At 37.2% G+C, this 12522-nt stretch overlaps 2 protein-coding genes across 5 annotated transcripts in view; one reads left to right on the top strand and one right to left on the bottom strand.

Annotated features, from left to right (window-relative positions):
- The window catches only part of NCBP2 (nuclear cap binding protein subunit 2), a 30135-nt gene extending 26797 nt beyond the window's left edge, over positions 1-3338 (top strand). The window contains exon 5 of the mRNA XM_060010891.1: positions 3136-3338. Coding sequence (XP_059866874.1) covers positions 3136-3139 — 4 coding nt within the window. The 3' untranslated portion in view covers positions 3140-3338. The remainder of the gene's footprint in view (positions 1-3135) is intronic.
- Positions 1-12522, bottom strand: part of SENP5 (SUMO specific peptidase 5) — a 41254-nt gene that overhangs the window by 18790 nt on the left and 9942 nt on the right. For 3 of the 4 annotated variants that reach the window (XM_060010885.1, XM_060010886.1, XM_060010887.1), the window contains exons 2-5: positions 10338-11878; positions 1345-1450; positions 1045-1183; positions 732-779 (exon numbers count right to left, since the gene is read on the bottom strand). In XM_060010885.1, coding sequence (XP_059866868.1) covers positions 732-779; positions 1045-1183; positions 1345-1450; positions 10338-11847 — 1803 coding nt within the window. In that variant the 5' untranslated portion in view covers positions 11848-11878. The remainder of the gene's footprint in view (positions 1-731; positions 780-1044; positions 1184-1344; positions 1451-10337; positions 11879-12522) is intronic. The other variant, XM_060010888.1, reaches the window with a different exon arrangement.

The raw sequence follows: 12522 nt of genomic DNA, 5'->3' as shown, positions 1-12522 counted from the left end.
GAATTTGACAAAATAGAGAATCTGACAGATTAGCTTCATGATACCAATTTAAAATGTATAACAGATTTTTGATTTTAAGTGGAAAGTTATGACATTTTGTCTTTATTAATAAAGTGTTGGAATCTGAGATTCATTATATTTACCTGTTTAAATTATTAGATTTATAAAAGTTTATAAAGTACTTGGAAAGGTTTTGCTTGAAATTAAAGCCTCCCCATCAGGCAATGTGAGTACTCAGAAAGAAAATTTAATATATTAAATTTTAAAAAATAGTAACTAAGCTCTTGAGGGAATTTTAGAGTTTAAGGGGGGTTAGTTTGTATTTAAACTGAGTATCAAAGATTAATCCAAGAAAAAGTGAAGATGAATACTACTTTACTACATTTTTAAAGGGAGTAATACATTAAGTTAAAGTTTTTTAAAGTTAAATTTAAAAATTCAAAGCAAATAGTCCTTCTTGTGCATCTACCCACTAAAGAAAAAAAAAAAGCCTCTTCAAGATATCAAAAACACACCCATTCTGAAATAAATAAGCAGGAAAATACTGGCATCATGACTTTCTTATGCTGAAATGATTTTATAGACCTTATGCGCAATCCTAGCACATATCAAGACAAAAATCTCCTTTTAAAAATCTAAGAAATATCCAATAATTACATAAAGTTAAAAAAAAAAGCTTCTTCCTTTAATACACAAGGATTCTTTCTCCTAAAGAGAAAGTTTTCACTTACTTTGTCTGGGACTGCATCCATTATCAGCTCACCGTACATATTAATGACCTATAAAAAGTCAACATAAAACCAGCTTACTAATAACCCTATGCAATTCAGAACATCCACTCAGAATGAATAACATATTGCTACTGCTAAAAGTAATCAAACCTTTCCAATACTGTACTGCGTTAGTGAATGAGTCACTTCAGTAAGGAATAAAGAATCCTTGATTCCAAAAGATAATTGTGAGGCCAACCTAGAGGTTATTAATTACATTTTATTGTCCAACATCCTCTGCAACTTCCATGCTGAGAATATACAATACACTAACCTGGTCATTCAGCCAATTCTGACCATCCAGGGTTGCCAGATCATCCATATCCAGCATGTGCTTATTGTAGAAGATGCGGAAGTTGCATTTTTGATGTCTGGCCCGATAGTTTGTTATCTCCCTATTGATAAAAGGTTTTCTGAAACAGAAATATTTTGAAAGTAAAAAAAAAAAAAAAACACGAAACAAAAGTTCAACTCAGTTTATTGCTAAGTATCCTTTTTTTTTTAAATCAAGAGAAAAGTCATATAAGCCAACAATTTTCTTTTCAATGGCTTAACTTAAGCATCATTGACAAACCTATTAGAAAAGTCTTCATTAAAGACATCTTTTAATCTTCCAAGGACATCTTTTTCACTGAGTGGGACCAAACTGCCATACTTCTTCATAACCTCATCTAGGAATCCTTAAATAAAGGAAGAAAGAAAATTTAAGATGGAAAAGGCATTTTCAGCAAAGTCACCGTCCCATTACTTAACTTACAACACTTAACATACATTTAACCTACATTACTAAATGCATTATAAAAAGAAATCTTTTAAAAGTTATACTTTGTAAAAAAAAAATTAAATGGATCAGACCCTCACCATTCCAATCTAGAGAGAAATGCTCTAAGGCATCATTTCACATTGGATTTTTAAGCTACTGATGCATTGTTAGAAAATGGATAGCTGAAACTAAAGACTGACATTTTTCAGTATCTTAACCTTGGAGAAGAATCCTATCTCCCAAAGGTAAAACCTAAAGGGTTTAATCACCTAGTTAAATGTGTCTATCACATTTAGTAACTGAAGAAATTATCTTTTTTAAAATCACAATTAGAATTGTTGAGATCACTGTCATTGTATTTATTATTTGATAAAGGTGTGAAATTTCACATCTCATAACAAGGGACATATACTAAGGCATTTTTAATATACAATTTGATAGTTATTTTAATACTCATGATACTGCATAACCCTATGAGGTGAGCTAAACCCTTTGAAGTGAGCTTAACTGGGTAACAGCTGGTGAGGCATGTTTTAAAAGAGGAAACAGAATTAAAGAATGACTTCTTGACCAGGATACAGGCTAGTCTTTACGTCAACTTAAGTAATAGGTATATGCATTTTAATGGTTTCCAAGAGGATCCAATGAAGAAATATACCTAAAAATACGCTAGGAAATAAAACCAGGCCATTATTTCTAAGTAACTACAAAGAAGCTGAGGGAAGGCTTAGAGGCTCACAGAAGTGGAGATATGACTTAGGCTATCCACTGAGTGGGGAGTGGGGAGAACAACAGTCTGGCTAACCATCAGTCTGACAGTTAAGTCCACCCAGTTAAGATGGAAAAAATGAGGACTGTTAGCCACTTATTTTACCCAGCCCCCTTTCTAACTTCAAGAATGGCCTCTGCTAAGTATCTATATAAAATGGACAGAAATGATCACAACACAGTAACTGTCCTGGAAATGGAGTGTTTTGTATGGGGGAGGAGCAGACAAATGTGTGAAAAACCTATTTTCCTCCTGTTAGTCTCCCACCAGAGTAGCTCCCAACTTGAAAGGCTTAAGAGTACAGTAAGCAGGAAAGAGTTGCTTGCTTATGTCTGCTCCTGGTCTAGGCTTTAGGCATACAGAAGACAAAGGGAGTCTCATGTTCCAGTTTAGTCAGAGTAGGAGATGATGACTTGGGGCTTCTACACTAGGAATCCATTCGGCCTATGTTTGCCGATAGTGTTTACTATATCATATCTTACAGTTGTCTAAGCATAGTCTTGTGTCTACATGGGAGAATGGACCCAAACAGAAGATAAGGATTCCCAACATTTGAGAAACTGAATTTAAGGAACAAATTTTATACAAAAATATTGCCCCTAATAACAAAAAATTAAACTTTAGGCCCAGCAACCTTAATTGAGACTCTTCAAATAAGAAAGCAATCTCTTCTACCAATCGAATATGGACCCAATTCCAAATTTGTAACAAGAGGTGTCCTTGTTATGTTAACAATGTTATTTCTGAACGGCAGTGTTTGGGGGATTTTAAGTTATTATGTTTAAGTTGTTATGTTTTTTTCCTCTTATCTGTATTTTTGTTTTCACTTTCAGATGATAAACATGGATTGGTAATGCAGTAGAAAAGCCCTACCTGGATCTTCAAGGACAACCCTAATGACAATGTCTCACTGATGCACACACCATTATCTCACTAGGACCAGAAGTAAACAACAGTTAAAACGCGCTCATACTGAAGCCGGCGTGCCTAGAGCCTGTGCTCCACAACAAGAGAAGCCACTGCAATGAGAAGACTGCGCACTGCAACAGAGTAGCCCCTGCTCTCCTCAACTAGAGAAAACCCGTGCACATCAATGAAGACCCAATGCAGCCAAAAATAAATACATAATTTAAAAAAAAAAAGCACTCATAAGCCAAGCACTAGCATACCTCGTTTCATCCTTATAACTATCCTATGTGTTAGACAGTATCCCTACTTTAAAAATGGAGACAGGCGGCTTAAGGAGGTTAAATAACTTCCCCAAGGACCCTTAACTAGCATATGGCAGAAATCAGGTTCTGACTGTAGGTTATGTGACAACAGAAACTGAGCCGTTAACGTCTATGCTGTGCCACCTCCAATGCAGGAAATATCTATTATCTCTTCTCTACAAAACAACTTAGTTCTTCATTTTACCTTTCCCTTCTAATACCCATGGGCCAAGAGTAACCCAAAAAACAGACTTCTTAAAATGAGAGTTACAGAATTCCCTGGAGGTCCAATAGTTAGGATTCCACGCTTCCACTGCAGGGGGCAGTGGTTCTATCCCTGGTTGGGGAACTAGATCCCACTTGCTGCAGGGCTCAGCCAAAAAATTAAAATAAAATGAGAGTTAAATTCACTATTTATCCACTTGTTTTCACCAAACCAATGAACCAACAACGAAAATGCATTTGGAATATACAATTTCTTTTATTCCAGAAGTACTAAAATTTTAGTATGACCTAGAAGCAAAGGATAAAATATGAGGAAAAAACAAAACCATGAAAAATTGGAGTTCAAATTATATTCCATCTTGTAAGTACAAAAGGTTAATAATGTGAAAAACAAAAACTGAGGTGTTTTTTAGAAGTTAAATTACTCATCATGTTAAACCAACTGTGTTAGACAGCTTTTTCTTGCAACAACTGATATGGGTCACTTGGATCACATCCCACCCTGAAAGTGGAAGGGGTTCATTGTGTTGTGCACATATGAAATGCAACCACTTGGTTCTCCAACAAGATACAATACACATGTCAGAAAGGTCCCATCAAAAATAAGAAAGGCACAAAATATCTAAGAATAAACTTAAGGAATGTGCTTAAGTTTATTAAACTTATTAAACAAGTGAAAAGCACTACCAAATTCTAGTAAGGGACACAGATCAATAAATGGAGTAATTCTTTGGTTTTTAGACAGGAAAACTCCATATTAAAATGAATGCAATTTCCCCTAAATTAGTCTATTAATGTAATGCAATACCAATCAAAAGCCACTGTTTGTCCATTGGTTTAATTGAAAAACCAAATCCAAATTCATCTTGGGACAAAAATGTGAGAAATTCTTAGAAATTTTTGAAAAAGATTAAGGAGGAGAGGTGAATAGGGGCAAAAGAGAAGAGGAGAAGGAGGGCCTAATCCCATCAAATTATAAAACCAAATAACAGTGATTGAAGCAGAATAGTGCTATCACAGAAACAGAGAAACCAACCAGATAGGAATCAGAATGGCAGGCAGCATCTCATAATCATGGGGAAAAGATGAATTAATCAATAAATAGTATTAGAACTACCAAGTAAATCTTTTGTTCACAGTTGAAATTCATTTTGGTGTAAAGAATGTAGGAATCCGGGCTTCCCTGGTGGCGCAGTGGTTGAGAGTCCGCCTGCTGACGCAAGGGACACAGGTTCGTGCCCTGGTCCAGGAAGATCCCATATGCCACAGAGCGCCTGGGCCCATGAGCCATGGCCACTGAGCCTGCGCGTCCGGAGCCTGTGCTCCGCAACGGGGAGGCCACAACAGTGAGAGGCCCGCGTACCGCAAAAAAAAAAAAAAATGTAGGAAGCCATCTTTAGTTTTTTCCAAACACCTACATGTAAAAATAACACATTAATAGTCTAGAAAATAGGGCTGAATATTTTTACAAACTTGAAATGGGAACAAGCTTTAAGTATTTATGCTAGTATCAATACATGACCATAAACATTTTAAAATAAAGTGGCAGCCACCCCATAATTCCTTTAGAACTTTTATGCCCTAATGAACATGTATGTCTTAAACATGTAAGTAGCAAACTATACTCACTCTTCTGGAAGCTGCTTTTTTATATTCAATACATGGATTTTTTTTTCCCTAAGTCAATTCAAAACAATCTAGTGGTCCATTAAATTGATCTGGCATATTTTAACCAATTCCGTGCTGATGGCCATTTGTTAATTTTTAGCTCTCTAAATAATGTTACAATTAAAACCCTCAATATATCCTTGTTCTAGTGTTTCCTTAGAACACACTTGCTAAAATTCAAATTTCTGAGGGAACTCCCTGGCGGTCCAGTGGTTAGGATTCCATGCTTTCACTGCCAAGGGCAAGAGTTCGATCCCTAGTCAGGGAACTATGACCCTGCAAGCCAAAAATTAAAAACTAAAAACATTTTCAAATTTCTGGGTCAAAGGACATTAAAACTTGCAGATTTTCACTTATGAATTTGGTTATCTATATTTACGAGATTTTAATGCTTATGGAGTCAAATTGGTATACTTTTATTGCTTCTGAGTTTCCTATCATGCTTTAAAATGTCTTATCAATGTAAGATTATAAAAATGGTCTTGTGTTTTTTTTTAACAGCTTAAGCTATGATTCACATACCATAATTCATCCTCTTAAAAGTCTACAATTCAGTGGGTTTTTATATATTCAGAGTTGTACAACCATTACCATTACATAATTCCAGAACATCTGCATCACTCCACAAAAAAACTTTGTATGTATTAGCAATTACTCCTTATTCCCCCCCTCCCCAACCCCTGGCAACCATTAATCTACTTTTTATCTCTATGTATTTGCCTACTCTGAACATTTCAAAACGACAGAATCATATGGTATGTAGCCTTTTGTGTCTGACTTCTTTCACTTAGCATGTTTTCAAGGTTCACCCAAACTGAAATATATCATTCCTTTTTATGGCAGAATAATATTCCATTGTATAGATATACCAAAATTTTATTCATCTATTCATCAGTTGATGGATATTTAAGTTTTTTCCACTTTTTGGCTACTATGAATAATGATGCTATGAATATTTGTGTACAAGTTTTTGTTTATCTGTATTTGTTTCTAATTAGTTAACTTTTCAATCCACCTGGAACATACTGTGATACAGGAATCTATTTCTTTTCCTTCCAAAACAGCTAATCTGAGTACAGAATCCTAGACTTTCCTACCCTCCCTGAAATTTTTTAAAGTTGTCTTGTACAAACATAACACTACTGTTGTTGCAAAGTATTCAACTTGGTTTTTAAGAGAGTAACTTTCTGAACAAATACTGCATCAGTTTATGCAATATTTGATAAAAATATGAAACACAAAAGTAAATTTTGATAAGTACCATGGGCTCTTATTAAATATATAAATACAAAATGAGCATAATGTGCAGTTATATTAGAGAAGAGCCAGCATTCAGGACACCACAGAATATTGGCTAACACTACAAAGTCAATTAAGGGAGCATATACCATGCTGATTGTCCTATACTGATTCCTATTCTGATTGCTCTATTAATCCTGATTACTTGAGTTTAGTTCAATTTGTCTCTTCCATCGTGTTGGCTTTCTCCAGATGTTTGGTGATAGATTACAGGCTCATCTCTACTCGAATAACTTGCGGGTGGAGGGAAGGCTGTGATGGGCAGTAGCTTTTGCTCTGCCTTGAACTATTTTCAATGTGGGGATGCTAAGAACCCCCAAAACAGTTCTTCTGGAAAGGGTTGTTCTTCATTCTTGCCAGGCATTATAAGTAATGGGACAGGAGTAGAGGGGAATGTCCTGCCTCTCCACACCAATCTCCTATTCTTAGAATTTCAGTGCTATATGTCAATTATATCTCAATAAAATTGGGGTGGGGGGAGAAATTTCAGCTTGATAGCAGATATCCTCCTTGCTGATATATGGCACAGGCAGGGAGAGATGCTTTTGTGGAGATTTTCCAACTACTCGGTCTTTTACCATGGGTCTCCCCTTTCCTCTCCACCTCCACCATCTCCAGAAATGGTACACCCTCAGTGTTGCACCATTTTCCTGCACTAATCTTCCTTCTGTCACTGGGGCTCCCCTCTGGATCTCCCCTCTACTTTATGCCTTGTTAGTTTCTCAGTTTTTGATCTACCAAAACTCTTTGTTTTTGAGTATACAGATACATATGTTTTAAATATATTTTTCATAATTTCTATGGGTTTGGTAGGAGGAAGAAGAGATTCCATGGGCTTACTTCATCCTCGTAAATCTACTATTGGTTTCTGACAGATATTCTTTACTAAGTGAAGGAAGTTTTCTTTATTCCTAGCTTTCAAAGAGATTTAAACACAAAGGAAGCTAAGCTTTATTATCAGGCTTTCAGTACTTGCTGAGATACCATGACTTTTCTCTTTTAGCCTATTAAAATAACTACATTACAGATCACTAAATGTGAATTCTGTAAAAAATTCTTGTCTTCACGTTATGCTACAGTTTTACTATAGGACACAGTCAATTTATCAACTTTTTTGGAAGTGCTACATATATATTTGTAAGTTAATTGGTATTTGTGGGTAAATGCTAACTTTTTCAGATTTATGAATCATGGTTCTGCTAACCTCATAGTAGGGAAATTTGTCTTCATTCTAGGACAGCATAAACAACAGAATTTTTTTTGAAAGATTTTCTAGGACTCTGTACTTTGTCATTTTGTGAGGAAAAGTTTTTCATACATACTTAATGGTTGAAAAAGCAAAGTGTTCAGAATTGTTTAAACCACCAAGAAGTAACTCTCCTAACTCCCCAGAAAAAGCCATTTATAACAATTTGATATATCTGTCCAGATATATCCTATACAAATGCATGTGTACACATATATACATGTACTCGTTATGTGCACATGTGTCTTTTAACAAAATGGCCTCCTTCTGTTTTGCAACTTGCTTTTTTCACTTTTCGAATTTGTTCTTTAATAGCTTCATAGTATACTGCCTGGATATGCTGTAATTTATAGGTCCATAAAAACACTTGCTTTGGTTGTCCTCAGTGTTTTACTACCAAGACAACACTATAAGTAATGTCCCTGTACAAATATATTTGTACTCTTTTATATCTTGGCTAAATTGCAAGAAGGGGAATGGGTCAAAGACTGATACTGCCATATTATCTTCCAGAAGTGTTTATACCAAATGACTTCATGGGGTAGATTTTGACAAGATGACTTTAAAGCACTATGTAAAAACTTGAAGCCATAATGTAAAGACAAATAAATTTTACTATGTAAGAATTGAAATTCTCTGTTAAGCAAAAATGTCATACACAAAGTCAGGGTACTGAGGGCTTTTACCAAAATTTAATTTAACATCTTTAAAACTAGGCCAGGGGAGGCAGGCTCGGACGGCCCAAGGAGCTGCAGCCGCCCTTCGAGCCCTCCTTGCCGACACTATGCTCCAGTTCCTGCTTGGATTTACTCTTGGCAATGTGGTGGGAATGTATCTGGCTCAGAACTACGACATACTTGAAGAAATTAAAAAGGACGTGGGCGCCAAGAAGAAACCCCCTAGTTCATGAGGCCGACTCTAGCACTGCCTCCTGGATAAACTGATTCTACTGTTCTTGAGGGCTTCCTTTACCATCTGAACCAAAAGCTTTTGTTTTCATCTCCAGCCTCAGCAATTTTCTTCTTTGCTAGACCCTGCATTGCCTTACACCACAAATGGGGCCACAAGTTAAGAACAACCCTTACTTTTCCAACATCCTCACTTCTTCCCTTCCTCCTTCCAGCCACTTGGGAGGTCCTGAGAATGGAATTATGGTGCTAGATTAGTAAACATGACCTTTAACTAGTAGTTTCTCCTTTATTCTTTGGGATTTCTACTACCGTTTTTTTTCCGAAAGAAAAAATGATGAGTTTTGTATAGCTGATGAGATATAAATAATGCTGATTTCACAGTCTAGCAATTATACTGGGTGTTTAAACCTTTGGTACTAAATTATGTTGTTTCAAAATAGTAACTAAAATGAAAATCTAGAAGCCAGTTTCTGGTGAATTATCCACTAATTTTATATTGTTGTCAGGAAGCTCCATAGTTGCTAATTTAACCAATAAATCAATTTGCTATTCATTAACCAAGAAACTCTGTTCTGAGAACTCTATCAGGAACTCGGGAATTTAAAAGTATTTAAAGTAATGGCCTTTGTCCTCAGTAGAATTCATAGTCTCGTATGCATGTTTTTCTTAATGGTGCATTTGATCTCGCTCTATTCTCTCATAAGAATCATACTTATTTTATTATAGGCACATTTTACATTACATGGCAGATAAATGAGAAGCTGTCTATAAAGGAAATTTTATGCCTTTTTACATTTAAAAAAATGTATTTACATTATAACTTTATAGTGGTTCTCATTAAAAAAAAAACTATAATGATGCTAAGGACCTTGAGGGTAGGAATCAGTGTATCCTGTTTGTTGCCACATTCTTAGAGCCAACAATGGTACATAGGAGCTTCTCATATATTAAATAAAATATAAACAATCCAATAGAGAAAAAGGCAAAGTAAAATTATATACAAACAAAAAATGGCAAAGACAGAAAAAGATGTTCAAACTTTAAATTTAAAAAGGCAAATTAAAACAAAGAACTCTCTTGTGATCTATGAGACTAGCAAACTTTAGCAAATGCAAACGAGTTCAACTTTTTAGAGGGCAATTTAACAATGCTCTTAAAATTTTAAGTGTGATTATCCTTCCACCATCATTTCTACTACTAGGAATTTAACTTACAAAAACAACCATAGAAGTATAAAGAAGTAATTCCACTGCACCATTGTTTATAGAGGGAAACAACTAAAAGCAACACAAGTGTCCGTCAATCAAAAACTTACTAAACTATGGAACATCTATATAATACAGCAATATAAAAGAATGTCTAAATGCTTAAAGGGAAATCCATGTGGGGAAGGACCAAATAGGACTCTCCTAGAAAGGATAATGGACAGCAGGTGTGGGCCAGAGATTGAGGGAGAATAAAGGAAGAGTGCATACCAGAAAGGCAGATTGACAGCTGTTCATCATCCACTGGAGAGGCTTTTTGACTGTTCTTCCCACCTCCCACTTGATTTTCTAGTTTGAGTCCACTGCACGTCAGAGGAGCCTCCAGTGGACTTTTACAGTAAGGGTGGTCCAGCAACTTAGAACTAAGAATGTTCTGCTTGAAAGATCCATCCTCATCCATCTGGCATGAACTCTCATTCTGAACAGTCTCTTCGGACACAGGACCATCTACACTACTCACAGATTGATCTGCCCCAGACACTGACAGTTTTACTCTGTCATCATTGACAGTACTTGTCCGATTTTCCTGACCCAGAGCCATAACTTCTCCCTCGGTTTCCGAGATAAACATGTTATTAGAATGATGTTCTGGTAAGGGGATGTCATGAATCAGCTCTGTACACTCCCACTTAGGAGAGGAACAGGGTGACTGGTCCCAGATGTATGTGGCACTGCCATTCTGTTGGTCAGGGAATGCTTCATCTAAACTAAGTTCCTTGCCCAAGAGAGGGCTTCCTTTAGTGTGGCCATCAGGCACATGAGAGTTCTTTCCCTTCACCACAGCATTGCTGTCCATATCTGGAAGGTATGGTTGATGCCGACAAGAAGGGTCTTTAGGTTCTGGGGAAGGGAATAAGCTGCAACTGCCACCCTCACTGTTCTCCCTAAGGGTCTCTTGATGGTCCCCAGTGACCTGCACCCAGCTTCGCTGGGCTTTTTTTAGCTTGCAAACTTTGCTTTTTGTTCTGAAGTGCTGGGATCTGAGAATCCTGTACCGAAATCTAATCATGGATAATTTCTCATACATCATATGAGGAGATACTTTTATTCTTCTATGTTGATTAAGTTGGAACTTTCTTGGAATCAGGGGTCCCCCATTCCTGTGGTGCTCCAGCCCTCGGCAGCAGCCATAACAAAAGCGCTTTCTCTTATGGTTGCTCAAGGTGACCACAATTGTGCCACTCTCACCTGGACTCTGGCTCTCCCCATTGAACTTCATAGGAGGATCAGAAGCTTGTGGCTCCGTCCTAGGTCTGTGACCACTGGCCTGACTTAAAACACTATTTGCTGGTATGTCAGTGGCTGCCTTCAAGAGACTTTTCTCTCCAGAGTATTCATGATCAGAGTTCTTTGCTGATGATAGCAACTTCTCTGCTTGGAGTTTCAAGAAGGTCCTTGAGGAGGAAATGAAGTGTTTAGTGTCCTTTCCTTTCACTTTAGAGGACAAAGTACTAAGATTCTGAACAGCCACATTGGACTTTGCCTTAGCAAAAAGGGGTTCATCCTGGATCCACGTTTTCTGGAATTGAAGGGCCTTCTTTCTGCACTGGAAATGCCTTAAATGCCTGCTCCAAGTAACTGGCCTTCCCAACTTGGCTTTCAGAATGCACAACTGTTGGTGAAAGTAGAACTTCTTAAAGCCTCCAAACCCAGTATTCCATTTCTCAGAAAAAGCTAAGTGGATTCCTTTCCTCCACAGAATTTTCCTCTGTTTTTTCATTTTTCTGATGCATAATGAGATCTGAATGCAGCTGTAAAGAAGAGAAAGAAAATTTACATTTCTACCCTAAAAATAAGGTCATAAAGATACATTCACTGGCTTCCCTGGTGGCGCAGTGGTTGAGAGTCCGCCTGCCAATGCAGGGGACACGGGTTCGTGCCCCGGTCCGGGAGGATCCCACATGCCACGGAGTGGCTGGGCCCGTGAGCCATGGCCGCTGAGCCTGCGCGTCCGGAGCCTGTGCTCTGTAACGGGAGAGGCCACAACAGTGAGAGGCCCACGTACCGCAAAAAAAAAAAAGATATATTCACAGCAATATACATTAGAAAATTGAAAAAAGCATATGAAGTTCAATTTATACTATCAGACCTAATGAAATCCTACCTGATCAAGGTTTTCCCCACAATGAAAATGAGGGATAAGGGAAGACATGAGTGCTCCAACATGACCCCATTTTGCTGTACCTGCCTCTGATAGAAACAAGTTTCAAGAATCATTTCCCAATATTCAGCCAGTTTCTGATGAAGCAGAAAGGGCAGGGAGTCAGGAGAGAATTTCTAAGTGTTGACCTTGTTTCTCATTAGCTAAGTGACTTTAAGCAAGTCACCCAAATTCTGTGTTCTCATTTGTAAAATGAAGGATAGAGAAGGGAGAGGGGACCAGACACCATTTAAG

Source organism: Delphinus delphis, chromosome 4, assembly GCF_949987515.2.
Source record: "Delphinus delphis chromosome 4, mDelDel1.2, whole genome shotgun sequence".
NCBI lineage: Eukaryota > Metazoa > Chordata > Mammalia > Artiodactyla > Delphinidae > Delphinus > Delphinus delphis.
Note: the sequence above shows the minus strand (reverse complement) of the source record. Positions and strands in the feature narration are given on the sequence as shown.